At 43.7% G+C, this 23,803-nt stretch overlaps 1 protein-coding gene across 1 annotated transcript in view; it reads right to left on the reverse strand.

The window, feature by feature from the left end:
• Positions 1-3,800: 3,800 nt before the first annotated feature.
• LOC130196222 (transducin-like enhancer protein 4) overlaps positions 3,801-23,803 on the reverse strand; it is a 38,514-nt gene continuing 18,511 nt past the window's right edge. The window contains exons 6-20 of the mRNA XM_056418154.1: positions 22,630-22,704; positions 21,225-21,435; positions 19,314-19,330; positions 13,805-13,927; positions 11,952-12,005; positions 11,690-11,842; positions 11,275-11,407; positions 10,979-11,169; positions 10,395-10,471; positions 10,035-10,284; positions 9,687-9,934; positions 9,266-9,413; positions 5,299-5,449; positions 4,120-4,196; positions 3,801-3,926 (exon numbers count right to left, since the gene is read on the reverse strand). Coding sequence (XP_056274129.1) covers positions 3,819-3,926; positions 4,120-4,196; positions 5,299-5,449; positions 9,266-9,413; positions 9,687-9,934; positions 10,035-10,284; positions 10,395-10,471; positions 10,979-11,169; positions 11,275-11,407; positions 11,690-11,842; positions 11,952-12,005; positions 13,805-13,927; positions 19,314-19,330; positions 21,225-21,435; positions 22,630-22,704 — 2,016 coding nt within the window. The 3' untranslated portion in view covers positions 3,801-3,818. The remainder of the gene's footprint in view (positions 3,927-4,119; positions 4,197-5,298; positions 5,450-9,265; positions 9,414-9,686; positions 9,935-10,034; positions 10,285-10,394; positions 10,472-10,978; positions 11,170-11,274; positions 11,408-11,689; positions 11,843-11,951; positions 12,006-13,804; positions 13,928-19,313; positions 19,331-21,224; positions 21,436-22,629; positions 22,705-23,803) is intronic.

The raw sequence follows: 23,803 nt of genomic DNA on the forward strand, positions 1-23,803 counted from the left end.
GGATGTGTCAAAAGCTGAAAAGGAAACGAATCAAAAGGAAAAACTCAAATAAAAGTTTCTTTCAAGGGCAGGTTAGCAACCTTTCACACAAAAGGAAATGTCTGCTGTCGCCATTGTGTAATTGTGCGGTAGTTGTATTATATTGTCAAGGAAAGCATTAGAATATTAATGCCCTCGGCATGCACATAAAAGAGGCAGGTGGTTATGAGTCCATTAACAGGTTGCCGTGCACAAATGTGTGAATTGACTTATGAAATAAGTGGAAAAGGGTGGATAAGTTCAGTTTTATAAATATTGAATACTCCTTTGCAGAAAGGAATGATTTTGCTGTCACTGGCTATCATAAGTCCATCACACCTGCAATCCACTTTTCATTTCTGGCAGACGATCAAATGCCATGGATATTCTTTGAAGATGGAGAAAATTCTTCTTTGATGCGCACTGTAACACCACAGAAGAAGAACAAGGTCGTTTTCTTCAGCTGGCCGAGTTGAGAGGACACGAAATGTGTTGTCAGTTGTCACAGAAACGCAGATATACTCAGTGTCAGTGTTGCCCTTTACGTTTCATGCTACTCTCTTCTCTTGACGACAGTTCAACATAGGCAAACATTGCACATGACGGCTACTGCAAATATTTTACAAGTTCTGATTAATGATAATACAAAATGTAATAAACAAATACATTCTCAATATTATGATAGGTTAAGTAAATAGACCCGCTGCAGTTTTGATGCCTCAATAATTATAATGAAATATATTAGAATAGATATATGATTCTGAAATAGGTCATTCTGCATAAGGAGCACTTTAGGTATATTGTGTTGCTAATTCGTAATTTATTTAAGTAACATTTTGAATGAATTTGACTGAAAATAGAGTATTTATACCATATGCCATTGTGACTTAAATAGCATCTCAGAGTACTTCTTCCACCACTGGATACGCTTTTTATTCAACATCTGGAAAATCATTGTCGCAGAAATTCTCAGAAAGTCTCGAGTCAAAATATTCCACACAACAATTTAATAAAACCAACCACAGACTAGAAAAAAAGAGAGAGCAAAGGCATTTCGATATTGAAGATGAAAGAAGAAAAAATAAAATAGCAACAGGAAGTTTCTTTCTACTGGACGCTCAAACATTGTACATGTTTACAAATCAATGTGCAACCCCTTCATGAGTTCATCAAGTTAAACGCTGTGCACATCATTAGTGCATGTGACCTCATGTCTGTCTTGAGTCATGTTAGCCAGCTAACTCGTAGCAATCAGAAGACATCAAGGTTTGACTCTTGACATATAGCGTAGGTAGAACCAAAGTGTACTTTGTATTTATGTATCTTTTCACTATTAATAAGGACGTAGGTTGCACAGCAAGTTATTCAGTAGAGATTGTTTGACTCATTCAAGAGCAGAAGAACGCAGCCGAGCGACGAGCCGTCATTTTAATTCAAAAGCACAGAATAAGGTGAACACTGAAAAAAACAAGTGTACAATGTCAAATAAATTACTAATATAATCAGTCAGTACAGTGTAATATCTTACATAGGGCCCCTAGGGTATCAAATACATTGGACTTCGTCACTTAGCAGTTGGCTTTGCTGCAAAAAAGGCCCCTTTGCATTCACACCAGAGCGGTTATAATCAGTAGGTTCTTCTACTGGAATACAGATCCGTCTGCCACACAAACACAGAAAATAATTATATGAATATTGTAAATACGTCATCTTTTAATAGGCTTCTCTTGGGCATTTAACTGAAAAAGAGCGTTGTCCAAATAAATATGTCCCACATTTCTACATCTAACTAACCTCACAGTAAAATACTAAGACAGGTAGTTAGGTGTCAGGCAGAATAATTCTATGAGCACGGCGCTCCTCTTTGTAAGTTTGAAAAAGGAAACCGGAGGTAAAACCACAATCAGCAAAACACCCGTAAACCTCTTTGTTCCCTGCTGCCTTGTTCTCCGTCTTGATTTGCAGGTTGGGAATGTCTTTTTACACTCACAACTTGGTAAAGCTCAAGTTTGAAACGTTTCAGATTAAAATAATAACACAATGGATATTTTAGACATGGATCAGTTTCAAAATAACCTTTCTGTGATGAAAAAATGGTTGATCCAACCAGGTTTACGGCAAGCAGCAAAACCAGGACGGAAAATAATTATGTTTAAAAATGAGCATCCGGGTAGTTTAACTATGAATCAGTGTTTAAAGTTTCAAGCGGTGCTCAGGACATAGGGGTCTCCAACAAGTAGCTTGAGCGCTACCGCCAGCTCGCCACCGCCAGCTCGCCACCCGTTTCCGAGTTGCTCGCTGAAGGTTCAGAGAATATGTAATTTGATAAGTCGTTTTGTTAACCTTTTGTTAAATTCGATCTGATTGGACATCCCGCTCCCTTTTGCAACAAAATGAATGCGCTGCGTTTTACGATGTACGAGAACAAGAACGAAGCTTGGAAAGCGGGAAAGAATAAGCGCAGTGAAGGATATCGTCCCTTTAAAAGCTTTGGTTTACTGGCACTGGGACCAGTTAATCCATCACCTTTCCTCTCGGTGCTGTTGAACACTCCGCGGGGACGAGTCAGAAGCGCATCAGCGTAAAAGGCACTGTGTTGTTCATACAAGCCAACAGAAGAAACATCCAAGAGAAATCACCAGCGTGTCGATGACCACTTTTTTTTGGTCCAAATCAAATCCAGGCCGGATATGGAGGAGGGCTGGTGGACAGACACCAATACAAGTTCCACTGAAATCTGTCACACAGAGAATCCAGCGAGCGTCCGGAGGAGTCTCAACTGAGGAGGCAGAACCAAGAGCAAAGGTCACGCGGTAGTGACCGAGGGCTCTGAGGCTAATCTTGTTCGTTGGTTCGTTTAACGCTCACACGGTACACACCTCACTCACTTATGACAGAAAATAAATAAAAACAGTGATGTTAGCTTGGCTTAGCATAAAATCAGATAGCCTCGCTTGTCCATCGGCAAGGTACCAGCACCTCTGCAGCTCACTCATTGACATGTGGCGTGTGTCATCACTATATTCAGCATGCCGTTGCTGTGAAATTTTAAAAAACAATTTCAAACATGGAATGCTGATTTGCCTGAGTTTGACAAACATAACAGCAAAAAGACCAATTTGGTCTCCCTCCCAAATCGTCTAATACTGACGTTATGCAAGTGCCCCACGGCGTCCCACAGCGTCACCCTTAGCGTCTGTACGCGACGCACAGGCCTTTCAGCGAACTCAATGTCAACCCACCAAGTCATCCATCATGAGACGGTCAGAGCAACTGACCAGTGTAAAAGAGCAAGAGAGCTCGCACAGTTAAGTGTCTTTATGGCCAAATTCTAAAAGGAAAAAAGCTCTGGTGTCTTGATCTGGTCTCGGTTCTTTGTCATAAAACGCAGTCGGGTTCGCACCAAGCACGAAGGCAAGAATGTGCACGACGACGCTCGTGTTGAAGCCGCTTGTCTGCGCAAGAAAAAAATTAAACAAAATAAAAAAGGAGGAAGTGTGAAGGAATGTTATCGGGCTAACGCGGTAACAACAGTAGCCTCTCCGGACTGAGTGCACACGGACATTCACTCATCCTCACGACAACAAAGAAAGCCACTCAGTATGAAAAAAGGACGAACAAAAACTCTCTGTGCTTGGTTCCGGTTGTTCATTTTGTTCCACCACCAGCTAGAAAGGGCCAAGAAAGACTCGAGTTTCGTTTTGGGCGGTTCCACCCAAATCCTTATTTTTTACACGTTAGAAACTGAACACAGGCGGTGGAGGCGCCACAGAGGCTGGGAAAGCGCCGGCCTCCGCCTCTTAGTAGTTGACCTCGTAGACTGTCGCCTTCTTATCCCCCGAGCCCGTCACAATGTACTTGTCGTCTATGGAGATGTCGCAGCTCAGCACGGAGGACGACTCCTTCGACTGTTGAGGGGAACAAAGGAGTCGTGGACATGTGAAAAGCGCACTTGAGGACTGAAGGTGGTTTGAAAAAAGGCCACACGTGTGTGTGTGTGAGCGAGTGAGTGAGTGTGTCTGCAACATTGTGTGTACATTTAGACGGTGCCGTACTTGGCCTTTGTACACATACTTGCGGTACCTTCTTTCACACACTTACCTGGAATATGCTGGCTCCATACGGGGTTCTCCATGCGTTGAGCAAATTGTCTTTTCCCGTACTCACAAACCACTTCCCTGCAGAGGAAAAAAACACATTTGCTCCAAATTTGAAAAGCATCTAAATTGTGTGCTTCAGATTAGTGGTGGTTAAGGGAGCAACACTAACTGTAAGTAGCACTTTAAGTTGGCAGTTCATTTTTTTTTTTATAGCTGAAAATGTATTTTTTTGTGGATAAAAGGTTAAGGAAATGGACACTGACACATTAAAGCTGAATGTATATCATTATCTTGTCCGAGGTATCTGCCGATAACGCAACAACTATACGGGGGTGGGTTGTGGAAAATAAACGACAGATAAAAAAAATGCTCAATGCAAATATTATGCATCAAAACTATTCATACTAGCAGTGGTACGAATTTGTGACACAGCTGCGCCACTTTTTAAATAAATAATGTCCAATAGATTCACGCAGGCAGAGGACCTACCCTCTGGTAGTCTGACTGAGGTCAGTTGGTGTATAGCCTGGGCTACTGTTTAGCTTTTTAAAATTTAGTGAAATGCTCTGAGTGAATTTGGGTGTTATGCGCCCTTTCAACTTAAAGGTTAAACAGTCAAATTCCTTGTATGTGATTCTCTGGAAAACAGTGTATACCTCTAGGGCTTTTATTTTGAAAGGTAAGAAAAGAAGGAGTGGGTCTGGAGTCAGTTGAAATGAATTGTCATATCAGTGAACCATTAAGTGATGTCAATGTGAACAAATAAATAATTTTTTAGGACATTAATTCCACATACAACAGAAATCTTAATCTTCACTACTTAAAGTTATTATTGGCTTGTATTTTCTTGGTCCACTCTGTCAGAGGAAGCATTGCACAGCCATAAATCAATCACCTTAATTTACATCGGACATTTTGTAATCCTGTCTCCCAAATAAAGTTGACACATTGAGTCACATTCTTCTATCCTTTACTCACTATGTAGCACAATAAACCTTATACAACATTGAGATTTCTCCTCCTGCATAATTTCACTCCATATGCTTCAGTTACAGTTATCAAGTTATCATCTATTCACAAAGAATCTGATCGAGTCAAGACCTATAGCGAACGTTAATCGATTTCCCTTCCCTAGGCCCTTTTCTAAAAACCCTGACAGGAACGCGTTTGTGAGTCTTACCACAGTGAGCAAATCTGAGGGAGAGCACACAGCTCTCGTGCAGGTGGAGCTGGTACTTGTCAGGTTTGGTGACGTGCAGGACCTCCACGTTATTGTTCTCCATCCCGACTGCCAGCCACTCGCCCGTTGGACAGTAGCCCAGTGAGAAGATCTGCAGCGGAAACCAAAACCGTTAGGGTAGTTATACCTCTTATCGTGTATATAAATAGAAAATATTATCTCTGTCGCCACAGCTTGTGGGTCTGTGTGTGTGTTTGTGTGTGTGTGTGTATGTGTGTGTGCGTGTGTCATCATGGTCCAGGAGACACCTACTGTAACAGGAAGTACCACAAAGGTGGTACTTTGTAAGGTGTTTATATCGGGTCAGATCTATTCAACGCTATAGAAATAGTACAGGAGTAGAATGGACATTCCCCCTCAAAGCAACGTAGCAGGAAGCTAGTCAAAGTGGCGGCCATTTTATGTAAATCGTTGCCATTGCCATTTTTGTCGCGGCTAACTCTCACATGAACTAAATTGATTCATGGGAAGTTGCTGACTCACTGAGGCTGAGGTTTTGCAGTGACGTTACGACATCTTTGTTTTGGCTCATTTTCTGGAATCAATGTAGCATTAAAGTATAGGGTGACCAGATTTGAGTTTGTGAAAAAGAGGACACTTCGGGGGGGGGGGGGGGGGGGGCTGAGATTAAATATCTCTCTTGTTCTGCCTGTTTTGTGATATACATGCTTAAAAGGTGCCTAATATTTCTAGACTGAAATAATATTGGCATTATAATTATTATAACTATGAGGATTTTTTAGTTGCCTATTTTGTGGAGCCTGTTAAGTTGTAATAGTTCATTTTGACTTTGCACATGTACATAGGGAACATTTGTGCTTTAAATTAATACATATAGCAAGATATTATCATAGGAAATATTAGGGAGAATATTGATATTGTTGATGTGTTATGAAGCATGGAGGTAATGTCTACTCTATGTATATATGTCAATGGCAGAAGTAATGTTTATAATTGTTTATGATTATATGTATGCCGCATGAGAATGAAAGTTAGTTTGTTGTTTCAATGTTGACACATGAGTTGGAAGCCGGTTGAAGTCCGTGACGTTGCTTGAAGCAGGAGAGTGACTTTTATTTTGAAAGGGAACTTTCCTCACATAGGTGACCGGAAGTAATGTTGGTCGCGGGATCATGACGTTTGACCCGGCTATTTTATGACCCGTTGCATTACCTGTTTACGACCTGGCCGTAAGCCAACGAGAGTGTAGCATGCTGAACTGACCAATGGAACTAACTCTTAGGATTGAGAGGTGTGAATGCCGTTACTAATAAATACGGGTGGAAAGGGTGAGTTCGTTCTCTAGACGGTCGGAAGGTTACAAGACAGTTCCCTATCAGCTACTTTGCTGTTAGCCTGTGGCGTAATATTCCGGTCGGCCCTACGATCGTAGCTTCAATTTACTGCTTAGACTTCTTGCCATTAAATATTGTTAACCGTATCTATCGGATTCAGATTCTCATTTTTTAGCGAGCACGGGACCTCCAGTTTGAGCGCACGTTAATAAGCCCCCTCAGGACTTGGTGCCCTACGCGCAGCGCGTAGTGCGCGTGAGGGCTCGAACACACCAGACGCGACTCTAAAAAGCGCAGCCGCACCAAAAACGCCTTGGCAAAAACCTGCCGGGCAAAACAGCGCGGTGCGCCTGTGGAGCGGACCTGCGTGCGCAACCAACCATTGATTTTTTTAAAGAAAGGAAAGAGTACGGCGAATACCACCATCTATTCCATGAGTTGTGTCTCGATGGCGAGGCTTTCAGTTGCACTTCCGACTAAGCAGAAGTCAGTTTGAGTCATGCTTAGATTTAGAATTATAAAGATCTTCGTAATTAAATACCGCTAATATAATATATAATATGAGGTTCTCCTCGGGAAAACGGGAAAGAAAGCCCGCCTCCTGCTTGATTCGATTGGCTGCATTGGCCGAGTGTGACATTGATGAGCTGTGCGCCTCCGCGCCTCGCGCTTAAAGTTGAGAATATTTTAACTTTGAACCGTGCCTGAAAAACGCAAGAAAACCGCGCCGCGTGGCATTTAAAAGGCGCGTCTGAAAGTCGCGCCGTACCATAGGGAATCAATGGTTTTGCGGGCGACGCGTTTTTGAGAGGCGCGTCTGGTGTGTTCGAGCCCTTATGGGAGCGGCGGCGCTGGTAGTAGTTTATAGCATGCCGCACAAACAACAATGCAACTAGTGGAGGCGGCAAGGTGCTCAGTGTTGCCAGATTGGAAATGGTGAAGTATCGTACCAAAGGCTCAAAATGGTCGTATTTGGAGGATAATTATCGTGTATCTGGCAACCCTGAGATCGGTCGACCAATGACTGTTCTCTATACCGTCAGAGCTCGCGCAAGAAGGTGGAACGTAAGGGAGATACCATTTCCAAAAATTGTAAGGGGTAAATACTAGTTTGTGAAAACCCAGAGAAACACAAATATCCGACGAAGCAAAATCCCAGACGTTTTTGGAATCCCTGCCGGACGCATTTTTTAGGTCTCAAAAACAGGACATGTCCGGGGAAAACCGGACGTCTGGTCACCCTAATTAAAGCATCGGTGGAAACTAGCAATTTAATTAGCAGACAGCTGGCTAGTTAGTTAGCTTGCTATATCCGCCATGCTTTATTGCCACACCGGTTACAACAAATTAGTCTAAGAGCCAGCAGCAAGCAGCAGCTTTGGGTCCAGCGGTCTCTCCTCCTCCCTCCCGCCACTCCTATCTATCTAGCTAACTAGCCGGCCGTCCGGCCGTCTCCAAAGCTGCGTCCGCTCTTGTCCCGGTGAACTTGACTTCCCTACTGTTGTGTGTTGTCACTTTAAACCGCAAACAACAATCGCCATTTTCTTTTGGAGCAGTCAAATGACCGCGGAAAAGCAGCTCAATGTCTGTTCTATTTCTACGGTCATAGCGATAGCGTCACAACCGTGCAAGGTGCAGTCGCTAACTTTTACAGATCAAAATGAAGCCAAAGTGGGGAAAGGGGCCACCATCACCCCGGCCCCCCCCACCTTTACGCCCTAGGGTCTGATTGCCGCCGTAGCCAGTTTCACCTCATCACACGTCTCTGGTATTAGTCTGCTCTATTCCTTCAGTGCATGATGTTGACCGTGTTTGTCTGCGGGGGTGGCCACTGATATTAACATGTCGATGGGTGCTGGCAAACATCCGTTGCCCCACTTTTCTACGCCATCATCAGCCTCTTTATACTAAGCTGTCAAAACAGATGGCTTTTTTCAGTTCTGCAAATGGTATTAGGTACGCAAACATATCCCGCCAGCAGCAATTACGTATCGGGAAATTAGGTGGGTGAATGATTTAGTCAATTCTCCTTTTTGAAAAAAATCATGACAATCTTTTTTTCAGATGATGGAAGACACCTGATGGCATTATAAACCTGGTAAACACAATTGTATTTTATTTATTTTGCCAAACTGGGGTGGCGGTGAAGGATTTAGATTTTAGTGGATAGCGTGAGCACTCTATTGGCCATGTCTTTCCCGCCTTGCCTTGCTCTTCCTGAGCTCTCTCCTACCCGTGCACGCAGAGATTGTTAAATGGATCTTTTTCTTTTGGGGTGGGGGGTTGCAGTAATGGTCTATTATTGCCGCTCTTCTCCTGAAGGGCAAAAAAACCAGCCAGTGTAATTAACGTTAAAGGTATTTGAGCACAGTGCTACAAACCAGAGCTCAGATTGGCCTTTCAGGTGGGGTTAAACATTCTGAACCGAGCTTGCAAATTGCTGCAATGAAGCAAAACCAGAATGTGTAATCATCCAAACTGTGACTTGTCCTGAGAAGCTTTTAAACCCACTGTGCATTTACTTTAACCACCAAATAATGGAAAAAATGAAATGAAAGTGGCGCAAAAGCAAACCTACATGCAACATTTGTGTGTGTTTAAAAAAAAAAAACCTGGGAGCTGAAGTCGTGCTGCTGCAGCTGCCGTCCCTCCCTGAGGTCCCAGGACCGCACGGTGTTGTCCAGGCCTCCGGTCCACAGCTTGGTCCCATCGTTGGAGATGTCGATGCAGCTGGCGCCGTCGGTGTGGCCCTGGAACTGCCTGCGGATCGACATTAAAATCGAAAAGGAGTGAATTTGAATAGTAACATAATTAAATATGTAAACTTCTAATTATATCTATGGATGTCTGGGGCCTTTTTAGTTGGGCCCCCATGCCCAGGTTGCCTGCACTGCCCTAGAAGTCTGTCCCTGGTGCTTTATAGGGGTTGACCATCCTTTGTGGACTTCTGGACTATTGGTTGGGTGCCATTGGGTATTGCAGCCATTTCCAGTTTAATAACTGGTTCTAAGTTGTCAAACATTCCATCCATACCTGACCAGCGTCTGGTTGTGCAGATCCCACACGGCTATGTTTCCGTCGGAGCAGCAGGAGAAGCAGACCTTGGAGTCGGGGCTGATGGCCAGAGCGTAGCACGCGGGCGCGGACGAAGTCAGCTCGGCCTTGATCCGCGGGGTCGGCGTGGCCAAGTCCCAGATCGACAGAGTGCTCGCCTCGCCCCCGACGATGAGAGTCCGGCCGTCAGGAAGCAGCCGACAGGAGCGGATGTAGTTGTCTCTGTTCTGATGGGACGAGACGCATGAATGTAGTTTTGTCATTAAAAAATAGCACTAATGCGTTAGCTAGTTACACGTTCTGCGTTTTTTGAGTCGCTGCACTCACAAGGCAGTCCAGCTGGGATACGGGTGTCTTGTTCCCCGGGTGACTGATGTCCCACACCTTGACGCAGCCCTTGCCTCCGGTGTAGACGTGGTGCGTCGGGTTGCTGATGGTGACCGCGCACACCACGTCCCCATGGTTCAGGGTGTTGATCTGGCGCGCATGGCGGGGGATGCCGGGGCCGATGAGTGCGTCCGGGGGGAAAGGCACGGGCTGCATCTGTCCGTCGGCACTCACGTGGAAGGAGTAGGCCCTGAAGGAGAGAAAGGGGTCAAATGTGGGGTAAAAAAGGTATGGGCAAAAAGTGACAAAAGGAAGAGAAGAAAAAAGAAAAGAAAAACTAAACAGGATTTATTAACATACGGTTTTCCACCGGGAATGCCTGACAGGTTGGGGGGAAGGCCAGGGACACGTATGTGGTGGTGAGGATCAAATCCCACCTGGAGAATATGAAAAAGAGTTTAGAATATAATCCGACTATAGAAAAGCAAATTATACCAAAACTGGAACTGTTGTAGCCGGTTTCATGAGGAGAATCTACGTCTCTGGATTAAAAAAAAGAATCTGATGGCTACAATACAGCCAACCCTGACATCTCGTCATCTTGTTTACATCTTGATGTTTTATGTCCTGCAAAATCACTCAACCGAAGATAACAGTTCTGCAAGCCGCCCACTGAAATAATACTCTCTCACTCGCACCACAGTCCTCCGTATGATTAGGAGCGTTTGAAAAAAAGGAAAGAAAAAAAAAGATAATTTCTTCTGATCACACATCCGGTGTCAACAGAAAAATCCCATTTCAAATAATCATGAATGAGCAGCAAAAGCAGGAAGATGATTAGAACGCTTAAACGACACAATGTTTGATTTCCTTTTGATTTAAAGGGACAGTGCGTCGCACGTAAGGGGACGGAATTGTACTCGTGTTTGTGTGCGCTCGGGTACCACTTGTGTGCGTCCGTAAGCGGCCACCGCGGCGGCGGCCACCGCGCTCATCTGAGGAGAAATGTTGTGCAGGCCAGTGTAAGCGGCGGCCGCGGCTCCGCTCAGCTCTCCGTTCATGCCCGGGTGGGCAACCAATCCAAATGGACTGGGGTACGGGCAGGGCACCGCCAGCGGCGTACGGAGACCAGGAGCTACAAAAGAAGAACAAAAAACAAACACAGGTCTCACAAGTCACGAACATTGGCGTCAGAGAGAACGTGAGAGGCGTGTGCGTATGCTCCGTTTGCGGCGCTCACCCAGCGCCTCGACTCCCAGGGGTTTGCCTGGCGCGGACCTCGGGCCCGGGGTGGAGGTGCTGCTCGGTGTCGGGGCGTCGGAGCGGGAGGTGGGGGTGCTGGACTTGGACACGGGTGTCGTGGACTTCTCATTCTGCAGCCCGAGGAAGGTTTAAAACACGGGGGCTGAGCATCGCTTTGCAGGACGGCTTTAGAGCCGTTTCCAACATTTTAATTTTGGCACAACAGAACCATCAAAGAACACGGGAATCGTTCATAACCCACATTCCCAACAGATGTATTATGTTGAGCGCTTTCCACTAATTATCTTCTAACCAACAGGACTTACGCGTACTTACTAAAAATAGATTAGAACTACCCTGAGAAATGACAAACAAGGAAGATAAGTGGGCTGTGATTTCCCCCGATAACTCACCAAATGAACCTCTTTGGATTTGGAAGAAGGCGTGCTGCTGGAGGAGGCGACGGAGGACGGACTCAGCGGAGCGTCCTTCTTCGCCAGGCGACTCTTGTCCAACCCGTTCTCCCGGGGCGAGTGGGCGGGACTTCCTCTGGGAGACGCCGGATCCTGCGGCGGGTGAGCGGCAGGCAAAGAATGAGAGCAGAAAGGTGGATTTTATTTTATCGTTATTTCTTTCTTCCTTTTTTTCAAAATAAAAGACGCAGCGCCGCCGCACCTCGTTGGAGACGTCCACCACCAAGTTGTCGTCGCTCTTCTCACCGTCGCTTTCCTGATGGGACACAAAAGAGCATGTGACCTTTTTGTACCGTATTCGACAAACAATACAGTGAAAACAACGTGTTTTATTTTTGATAAAAATGGAGGGAAGCCACTTTCTTGTGGTGTCATACCTCATTAATCTAAATTCTCCAACAGTAAAAAAAAGTATGACAGATGATCTGTGCTTTTTATTTCAAACTCATTCCATTTATTTGATGGGACATTCAAATTTAAATTGCACGTAAGTTCATAAAAAAGGTGATCGTAAAATCAAGGATTTAATTAATGCTCTAAAAGAAAACCACAAAGACTATTTTAATAATTCCTCTGTCATTGTATTTTTGCAGGTTTTTAATGATCAGATAAAAGGGTCCAAATGGTTCCGTTGTGTATCCTCCAGATGGCTCGTTTGGCTGGAGAACAAGTCGTAACGTTCACGCCCTTTGACGGGTCCGTTCTCTCTCTCTCTTTGTCCAAAGAGTGAGAGAAAACAAATGAGAAAGTGCACAGTTTGAATGTGGTTCATGCCCTCGGTTTGTTGCAGATTTTGAATTAGAAGGTTTTCACTTTTCTCTAAAATGTTGAATATTTGAGTCTGGACTATCTCCTCTTCTCTCTCTACTTGTGGATGACTATACATCCATCCATCACACATTATTAACTCTACTTCCTCCCCGGAGTCTTTGTGACTTCACGTCTCATAGGGTCCATTGGACCTGGCTGGGTCTGATGCCTCCTGTCATGGCCCTGCTGATGCGCCCCCCCTCTGGATCGTGGTCCATGCCGACTACCAACTATTCATACACTCTGTCATACTCATTGAACGTGTTGTAACTCTGTAATGATTCCTTCTGGTCACATGACATCTATTGCATCTGTCCATCCTGGAGAGGGATCCTCCTCTGTTGCTCTCCTGAAGGTTTCTTCACTTTTTTCCCTGTGAAAGGATTTTTTTCTGTTTCTTGGGAGTTTTTCCTGATCCGCTGTGAGGTCCTGGGACAGGGATGTCTATGTGTACAGATTGTAAAGCCCGCTGAGGAAATTTCGTAATTTGTGATATTGACTATATAAAATAAAATGAATTGAATGGACTCAATTTTGGCCAAATATGAAGCACATGTAGTTATGACCACAAGACGATCCCATAACAAACTTCAGCTTTTCCATTATGTCAGTTGCAGTTTACGTCCACCATCTTATCATTTGTTCTTGAAATTGTCATAGTTAGCATATGAACATTTTGATTATTGTTGATAAGTGAAGTCACAGTGACCTTTGACCCGAAAAGAAAATGCTTCCAGCAACAAAGTGCCTTAAACCTGCGTTCTCTCTACTGGCAAGCAGGGGCGACTCTTGTGATCGCAAAAATAAGTCTAATTGTATAGAAGTCTTTGAAAAAATGTATCTACTTTATTCCCTCAGTAAATATTGGGAATATGTTATGAGTATAATGCAAGTAGAATCTCTAGTTTCAAGTCTTCATCAATAGAGCATGATGTTCATTTAGTAAACGATGGTCTATTTAGTGTCAAATACACCATAAAGGATGGTATGCAATAGGGCGGGGCTACCTTGTGATCGACAGGTTGAGACTACGCCGTTCTCTCTGCGTCTTCGTCTGACTTTAACTTTTTCACGTTGTGTTTTTACTTCTTGAAAGTTAATTGGGAAATGACAACATTTGCATTCTGGTTGCAAAAAGCCAGGATGCCAACGGCCAAAAATCAAGATGGCGATGCCCAAAAAGCCAAACTGGAGACCTGAAAACGGCGGTCCGATACAGTAGAGAGAACATTTGTGCTCACTCACATAGCGCGTGGATGCCAACTCCTTCTCTTCCGTCTTCTGCTTCTTGCTCTCGGAGGAGTAATCGCCCGAACTCCTGTGCTTCTCGCGGTTCCGAAAACTGGCCGAGGGAGACACGGATGAGCTCTGGAAGAGACAAAAACAGGATGATTGGAGATTGGACAAAATATCTACTTGAAAGCCAGAACTGTCAAATCATCAACCCACTTTGTAAAAAAAAAAAGAAATTGGTAAATGTGACCTTAAAGCCTTGTTGTTAATTTTTCTGTGTAAGGGGAAGATGCCAGGCTTATTAACACCTCTTGGTTAAACCGTGTTTGATGTCACTCGCTGTGAATTGTGGGTACATTTCCTCGGGCAAAGTCTACAGACTAAGTGTTCATAAAGGGCTCAAAATGTCTGGCGAAAGAGCCCTCAGGCACCCTCACGATCTGACAGCTGGGACAGCCCTGAACCCCTCGCCGACTTTCACAGGCTTTTGGCGCCGCCGTCGCCACAGCTTGAACTTTATTTTTGAGAAATATCCATGGACGTCTCTCTCTCCCCTTAATCTAATGCGGCCATTCCTTTCGACGCCATCGCTGATGGATTACTCCTCTTTGAGAGAAAAAGATCAAAATAAGGTCAACTAAATATGCCCCCCCCCCCCCATATCCCCCTTCCCTCTCGCGCTTACCCCCGTCCCTGCTGACCCCCCCCCCCCCTCCCTCTCTCATTGGGAAGCTCTCCTTACCCGACACACGGAGAGAAGGGAGGGGAAAAAAGAAGAAGCAGGACCTTTAACTCGACCTTTCCACTAACTCACGCTTGCAACCTTTCCCGCTGCCCTTTGCCGTGCCGCAAGTGTCGATGACGAAGATTCCATGGGGGGAGGAGGAGGGAGGAGGAGGAGGAGCAAGGTCGGGCATGTGGTCGGCAGACACTTGCACCCCGTTTACATTTCGGTGTGTGCAAACAATGTCGAGGAGTCGGTGTGTGTGTGTGTGTGTGTGTGTGTGTGTGTGTGTGCGTGTGTGTGCACAGGTGTCTCTCCTTGAGTGAGCCAGAGCCGGTTGAGTCCTCCCCCCACCCTCCCCCGCCCCCTCTCTCCAGTCTGATTAGATTAATTAGCCTGCAAATTAGCTCTTTTTGAAAAACACCAAGGCAAATTAATTTCACTGCGGAGACAAACGGAGGCCTCCTTGCCAGCGGTACAAGCGCCGCGAGTGTGGAGAATGAACCGCCGGCGGGAGGGAGGGGGAGGGCGGGGACTCGGGCAAGAGCAATTAATTTACCGCCGCATCATAATTATATTAGCCTCCCTTTTTTTCAAATTGATTCGCAAGTCACCCGATAACAATACCTCTAACCTTCACTGTTTCGCTCAATTACAGTCGAGCAGAAAACTTATTAATGGCCCCGAATGGCTCCGAATGGCCCGGCGTCTTGTAATGCTGTCAGGTGCCATGAAGGCCGAGGCCAGCAGTCCTCAAAGATGGATGCTGGGGCTAATTTAACACTGTGTGCAAACTTTCCTTCCTCTTCTTCTTTGTTTTAAAAGAGCATCGCAACATTAACAATAGAGACGGATTGCAGCGGAGTGGTGGGAAAAAAGAAAGATGTGAAATAAAGATGAAAAAGTAGAAAAAAAGAAGTGCGATGGCGACGCTAACATCGAGCTGCAGTCTGTTTACCGTCTACGAGTGATTCATTCTAGAGATCGGAGGAACCGTGGAAGCGGGGCCTCATTTGGAAATCATTCGCCACCTTTTCTTTCTGAATGTACGGAACATAATCGAGGACTTTGTTCAAAAGACAAGTTTTACCTCAAGGGTTTTAGCATCGGCCTATTAACCGTGGGCTGAAAAAAGGGAAATACAAAAAACACCACAGAAGAAGAAGCGTGGCATCGCATGAATGAGGAGAAATTAGCTTCATTGCATAAGAGCGTCTGAAAGGCCTGAGGAGTTGCAGTCCTTGAACGCACCACAACCAACACAATAGACTGTGTTTACCAACGATAGAATGCACACAATACACACCACCCACACACCCACGCACACACACACACACACCGACCAACACACACCCACGCACACACACACACCGACCAACACACACCCACACACATACACACACAAACACACACACACACTGTCTTCTATCAAGCATGTGGGCTAACATGTCTTAACGCCAAGGACGCGAAGGCACAGATGTTCATGCAATTCAGACACACACACACACACTGTACCCCGTGGACGGTTGCCAAGGCAACTGTAGACCACTGACAAGGGGCTTATTGGTTTCATGAAGTGACTGTTGGCTGCGTGTGTTCTCACAGGGCGCTAATGAAAGGCATTCATCATTCTGGTCCCTCTATCTTTACCGCAGATTTCTGACGACCTCACACACACACACACACAGTGATAATCGCTCCCATCGTGGCACCCACAGCTGTGTGTGTGTGTGTGTGTGTGGAGGAGGAGGAGGATATACTACATGGGGGGGCAGGAGATAACATATTAAACATTCCACCCGTCTCCACCTCCCTCCAAAACACCAGAGAACACCCACAATCTGCTAAACTCAAACTGTCTGTGTGTAACTGTATGTGTGTGTGTGTGTGTGTGTGTGTGTGTGAGTGAGAGAAATGCTAATCTGCTCATTGAGTATTCAACAAACCAAATGTTTGCCCCGGGAAGAATCTCAGCTTAAGGGACTAATTACTACAAGTGCTGGATGTAATGTTGCTCTGTTGAACTGCCACTTCCTTCACCAGTCTGACGTGTGTGTGTGTGTGTTTGTGTGTGTGTGTGTTTCTGTCTTTCTTCCTCCATTCTCAAAATTCTGAGTATTTGATAATAAAAGATATATATATAAATGATTTAACGGTAAATGTGGAAAACACAAAGGGACGCCGGATCAGAGGATACCAATTGTCTGATTTTAATTATGGCATCCGAATTATTGGATGAAACTCATTAATGCCAGTGGATTGTCATCGTTGTTTAACCCTTGTGTTGCCTTAGGGTCATTTTGACCCTAAGGCAACACAAGGGTTAATAATAATGTTTTTAACTGGTGAGCCACACAATCTTCTTTTTTTTTACCAGTTGCCGGTCCACGATCTACGTCTGTTCAAAACGTCACCGCGCCATCATTTTATCCAATTAGACATCGGTTACCTTGACCTTTGACCTCCAAGTTATAAAATCACTTCATCCTAAAAGCAAGTGGAAGAAATATACTCAGGGTGTACCCGAGATGACAAAAAGGGACGGATGTGAGGTCACGGTGACCTTTGACCACGCGGAGGCATAAAAATACTGGTCAACATTTGTGATAATTTCGATGGCATAATTTTACTACAGCCATTGACTTCATCCCATTTATCGTGTTATTGATGAGAGCATGTTTAATGTTAAACTCTGGTTTTGTGTTAAACTTCTCCTCATAGTTGACTCATAGGGACGGGTACCCAAAGCAAACGGGAACCGGTATCGATCAACTAATTATCCGGTCTTTCGGCGGTACTTTCCGGTGGAACGTATCAACGCAGCGAAGTGAAGATGGCAACCATGGCAACGACACACGTTGCTTTAACTGCAATCAAAACCTCTGTGACCAAACAGCCGGTATTTTATCAGAACATGTAGAAAAACATGTAGAAAAAGAGAAATTTCAATCGTCTCCAGCGCTGATTCAGCAATTTCGCAAAATAATCTGAAAACAGAAACACTGTGTGCGTGTAGTTAAGCGCAGCGACCACATCTCCGCTGGCTGAGCCAAAGCAGCAGAGAACAGGAAGGAAGTTCTGAAACTGTCCGATGGTTTTAATCAGTGGCGGCTGGTGAATTTTTTTTGGGCGCAGTTGGGCGACGTGGTTTAAATAGCACTCAACAATGAGAAGAAAAGAGGTTTTGAGTAGAATATTGTAAAAAACAAAGCTTTATTTCAAGAAAACACCGTGCTCAACACTGTCCAATAACAACTATCAGGGAATGAGTCTGTTTTTCCGAACTTCTTCGTTGTGTTTTCTATGCCAGTTCGGTCTCCTTCTGCTGCTCTGCTCTGCAAACAGGGTTAGCTTCATGCAGTTAGCAAGTTAGCTTCATGCTGTTAGCTAGATAACTGCGGCAAGATTCGTGCTTCTTCCACTTGTCTGAAGCTCTTTAGCTCCCTCACCCCGTTGTAGTCCAAAGAGTTTCAGTCCCAGGACTTTGGAACAACAGACAGGGGAAACTAAACAGCGCATTACTCACTGAGCCTCCAGCTAACCAGCTCCGGTTAGCAGCCTGCTCCCGTAGCTCCGTGGAGCTCTCTGGGCTGAGGGAACGATACCGGTCTCTGATTGGCCGAATAGTCCAGTCACGTGAAATAAGAAACAATGTCATTGGATTCACGTTTCATGAGAAGCCGTCCTTGCCGAAACGACCGTGCTATTTAAATGATTTGGTATATAATGTTTTTTGACAGTATACAGGACTGTCTCAGAAAATTAGAATATTGTGATAAAGTTCTTTATTTTCTGTAATGCAATTAAAAAAACAAAAATGTCATGCATTCTGGATTCATTACAAATCAACTGAAATATTGCAAGCCTTTTTTTTTATTTATATTGCTGATTATGGCTTACAGCTTAAGAAAACTCTAAAATCCTATCTCATAAAATTTTAATATTTCCTCAGACCAAGTAAAAAAAAAGATTTATAACAGCTGAGTGTTTGTCAAGGCTCAGGAAACCCTTGCAGGTGTTTCGAGTTAATTAGACAATTCAAGTGATTTGTTTAATACCCTACTAGTATACTTTTTCATGATATTCTAATATTTAGAGATAGGATATTTGAGTTTTCTTAAGCTGTAAGCCATAATCAGCAATAAATCAGAATAAAAGGCTTGCAATATTTCAGTTGATTTGTAATGAATCCAGAATGCATGACATTTTTGTTTTTTTAATTGCATTACAGAAAATAAAGAACTTCATCACAATATTCTAATTTTCTGAGACAGTCCTGTATATTATTATTTTTTCTTCTTTTTTTTTTCATCTCAAAATTTTAAGAGGGGCGGCGCCCTAGCGCCCTCTATGGACGCACCGCCACTGGTTTTAATTCTTTATCAACGTCACTCGGGAATATGATTGCTTTTTTAAAATTTGTTTTTACGTTTTATGATTTGTTTCCTGTGAGAAAACTTTGCTGTTGGAAATGTTATTTTTGCTGCTCTAGAAACGGTATTTCGATTTGCTTAAAATATTCTAATCCTGTTTACAATAAGAGTCGATAAAGAACCGAAACAAATAAGGATAAGAGGACTAATAATGTATTCTTTCAGCTGGTATCGAATATCAGTCTCACTTCATTTTCTTTGATATGAAATATTAGCCCTTGGCTACTGGTGGGGAATGTTGATGCTTGGGTGAAAAATTGTGTCACCCGTTAAAAGGAACTTAACATTATTTATTAATTGCAAAAAAATTTAAAAAGCAAACACAACAGTTTGTAACGGAGAGAGAGAGAAAGGGAGGCCTTACCTTGACCGAGTCTCTGTCTGAGGAGGCGGAGGGCGGGAGACAGAAGAATAAAGACTAATTAGGGCATTTCATGTTTTAATGAAGCGCAACGCATGCATGAGCAACAATAGACACGGGGAAAGGAAAAGGTCACACGTACACACGTACAAATATAGACAGGAACTATATATATATATATGTATGTATGTATATATATATATATATGTATGTATGTATATATGTATGTATGTATATATATTTATATATATGTATGTATATGTATATATATATGTATATATATATATGTATGTATATATATGTATGTATGTATATATATGTGTACTGTGTACACAGAGGCCGAGAGAGGGAGAAGAAGAAGGCTGATGATGGAGGATGATAATGATGATGGGGCATCATTAATGCCAGTTAAAGCTAAAAGTACATCAACTCAGACTTTTCTGTTATTCTTTTCTGAAGCATGTGAAGTGAAATGTACAACAGTATACTGGCTGGCTTTACAGAACGTAGTGTTAGCATAAAGACAGACGGACGGACGTCAACCAAATCCGTTCTGATATAGATGTATTTTTATTTTTTCCAAAGGCTGCTTAAATCCTGCAAGAGGTTGCAAGACGACGTTCGGTCCCATTTGCTATTTTCTACAGGCCTGCGTGGACTAGTTGTACATGCTATGTGTACACATGAGCAGCTGTTAGTATTTATCCCCAAAGATAATGGATGGCAATTTGTGAATGTGTGTTTTTGAAAATAATTACGCGACATTTGGCATCAAAGTGACCAAAAATATGAAACGGAACGAATGAGAACAAATGACATTTAAAATGGCAAATTTAGAAATCCCCCATATTCCCTGGAACTCAGCTCAGAGGAATTGACACTTAGTCCCGCCCCCTGGAGCCCAGACGGACAAATCATAGCATAGGATCAGCCAGGCTTCTGACAACTCTCAGTTCTTCATCTTCCGGCTGGTTTGGTACATATTTAAAGTGATACTCATAGTGATACTTCGAAGGAGACATACTGGATATAGATCCTTTAAAAAGGCCGACTGTGGACCCTTTTGTTCACCTCTCTCTTCTTAGCGAAGGGTCACCTGCATTGTTATTGATTGAGGTGTATTCACTACAGCTAGACAGGGCAAGGTTAACTGGTCTACTGCACTGTAGGAAACCCTCACAGTCATGCTGCTGCAGAGTCATTAAAAGCTGGCACACACACACACACGGCACACACACACACACAGTGTGCTGTCATTAAATGCTCGAGCGATGCACAGAGAAAGACGAGGCATCGTTGTTGCTTGTGTATCGCTCCCTTTTAGGCCAATTACAACGGCACAATGACAGATCAGTTTTTAATTGCTGTAACTCCTGTTCATTACGAACAATTAAGCATCAGCCAGTGGTACAAATCCATATCTTTGAATATTCAAGACATGTCAATTAGTTTGAGATCATTAATGGAACAAAAGATAAAAGCTTTAGTGTCTGTGCTCATTAAGACGCTTTCGTTATCTGCACAATTTGATGTTTTATATATTGATATGATATATTTGGGATGTCTGTATTTGTTTTAAATATCTCAAATAAACCAAATGACATTTTAGTCTGCTGTATGGACTTCATGTAAATATATAACCCATCAGAAAACTGGAAAAATGTACTGCAATCTAATTAAATTGTTATTGAATATGCACTGAGGACTCATATGTTCTCCTCTCGTGTGTTTATTCCCAGATATACGACTGCAAAGCAAAGTCACAATTCATATTTGTATACAATTTGAAAAAATGGAGAGGGAAGTAACCAGATGAAAACGTTGCCACATAAAGAAGCAGTGTTGAACACATTGATACCTACAGTACACACAAACACACACACACACACACACAAAGCGGGGCGGGCCTTATACCTCTCGGGTGTTCTCCGCTGTTGTCGTGGTGCTTCCTGTCGTCTTTGAGCGAGACCGGCAGCTGGTGGCCGAGGGCGGAGGACAGAGCCAGCAGGCTGGCGGCGGTGCCGGCCCCGGGGTGCAGGGGGGGCTGCAGGCCCGCCGGGTGCGGTGTGAGCGGGACGGGGATGGCGTGGCCGTGGGAGAGGTGCTGAGCCTGGAGCTGCTGCTGCTGAACCGCACACAAGAAGCAGTGGTTAGAGTTTGCATGCAGTGGTGTAGTAGAAATACTTTGTCACTGTACTATTGGATATCTGTACTTTACTATTTATACTTCTGTCGACTTTCACTTTTACTTTACTCGATTTTGCAAAGAAAACGGATACTTTTCCCCTGAAACCTTCGTTACTCGCTACAAAATCAGATCTCTCTTGAATCATGAGTCCGGAGAATTATGATGATAAGTTCATCGTAGATGCAAAAGTATACTTATGTACAATATATTACGTTGAACATTGTTTTGTTTTTTATGAACAGCATTTACTTGTACTTTTACTTTCAATACTTAAGTACATTTTATATCAGAACATTACCTTTGATACTTAAGTCGAGTAAATATCAGATACTTTAAAACTTTTACTTAAGTAGTATTCTCATCCGTGACTTTTAATTTTACTGGAGTCATTTTCCACGACTGTTTCTTTACTTAGAAGAAGAAGAAGAAGAAGAAGAAGAAGAAGAAGAAGAAGAAGAAGAAGAAGAAGGGGCGGAGAGAAACATTACAAAAAGGACTTTGTCAGGTGTGTCAGCGCCCAACTCTTTTTTAAATGTAATATACCTTGTAATATAAATGTTTATTTCTGATCATGAAGATCCTTTACATTTATTTAAAATGTGGCATGATTTGTTCATGGGGAATATCAAACAGTCAAAAAACAAACTTGTGACATGAGTGCGTGCTTGTTGGAGTTCAGTAACCCTCATTTAGCCAAAACAACGGCTTTTTTAAAAACGTGTAAAATGATCTACTGTCGTATTTTCGGTCGCAAAACAAATATTTGAACTCTCTTAAACTGGTTTTAAGACCAAAAAGAGATGTTTACAATATTTATTAACGAGGGAATAATCAAGAGAGAAGTCATTTTCTCATAGACTTCTATACCACCGAAAGGAGTCGCTCCCTGGTGGTCAAGAGAGAGAATGCACGCTTTAAGATCTCAACGCACTGGCGGTGACTAAAACAGGTTGTCAAAGTCTCGCTGAAGTTGAATAACATTTGGTGAACCAATAAAGTAGAAATATGTCTCAAAAGAAAACCTCACATATCAATCTTGTTGCAACTAAAATGGTACAATTAGCTGTTAGCTTAGCTCTTGAAAGCTATTCTATTACTGCGTGTGCGTACGTGTGCGTGTAATACACCCACTCCTATGATGGCGTTGAGTTCAGCCATGGTGACCTGCTTGGCCCGCTCCACCGCCTGCACCACCTGCTGCTGATGCTGAGAGACAGACAGACAGACAGACAGAGAGAGAGACAGACAGATAGACAGAGACAGACAGACAGATAGGCAGACAGACAGACAGAGAGACAGACAGACAAAGACACAGACAAAGACACAGACAGACAGACAGACAGGCAGACAGGCAGGCAGAGAGACAGACAAAGACACAGACAGACAGAGAGACAGACAGACAGAGAGACAGACAAAGACACAGACAGACAGAGAGACAGGCAGACAGGCAGGCAGAGAGACACACAGACAGACAGGCAGACAGACAGACAGAGAGACAGACAGACAGACAAAGAGACAGACAGGCAGGCAGACAGGCAGAGAGACAGACAGACAGACAAAGAGACAGACAGGCAGGCAGACAGGCAGAGAGACACATAGACAGACAGACAGACAGACAGACAGACAGACAAAGAGACAGACATGCAGGCAGACAGAAAGAGAAGATCAGTTGTCTGTTGTATTCGGACACCTAGATTTTTAAAGAAGCTTGGGCCTCTATGTACACATAGTGCATGCACAATTCTCTGGTAAAAATTAAGACGGTGTATCGGAGGGGGGGGGGAATAAAAAATTTAAAAAAGAGTCCCTGAGTGCACACGTCCATCAACACTGTAACACAGCCTGACGCACAATTATCAATCGTCACGCAGCAACGCGCCGATTATAAAACCTGACAAGCCGTTGCACATCTCGTTAAAGTAGCATAAACGTGCAGCAGCAGGAGTGAGCGGTGCCATATCTCACTGTACACCGGCTACAACCAGATCCAGCTCCAATCCTTCCCCTCCCAGTCATCGCTGCTCTTTATTTGGGAAAACCCCACTCACAAGGTAACAAAGTGAAATGAGTGCGTGTTTCCCCTGGTTAGTTCTGGTTAGTTAATTAATTCCGCCTTCGGGGAGCAGAATTTGAAAAACCAAACAAGGATCCAAGATGAATAGTAGCAACAAAAAAAGAAGGCTAAACACGATGATGCGTGTGTGTGTGCGCCTTTAATAACGTGTCTGTGTTGGCGGTGATGCGCTGGACATTGTCTGAGTGGCGTATAGCTGATCAAAAAAGAGACAGAGACAGTTCCCCAGAG

This window comes from Pseudoliparis swirei, chromosome 7 (genome assembly GCF_029220125.1).
Source record: "Pseudoliparis swirei isolate HS2019 ecotype Mariana Trench chromosome 7, NWPU_hadal_v1, whole genome shotgun sequence".
Lineage (NCBI taxonomy): Eukaryota > Metazoa > Chordata > Actinopteri > Perciformes > Liparidae > Pseudoliparis > Pseudoliparis swirei.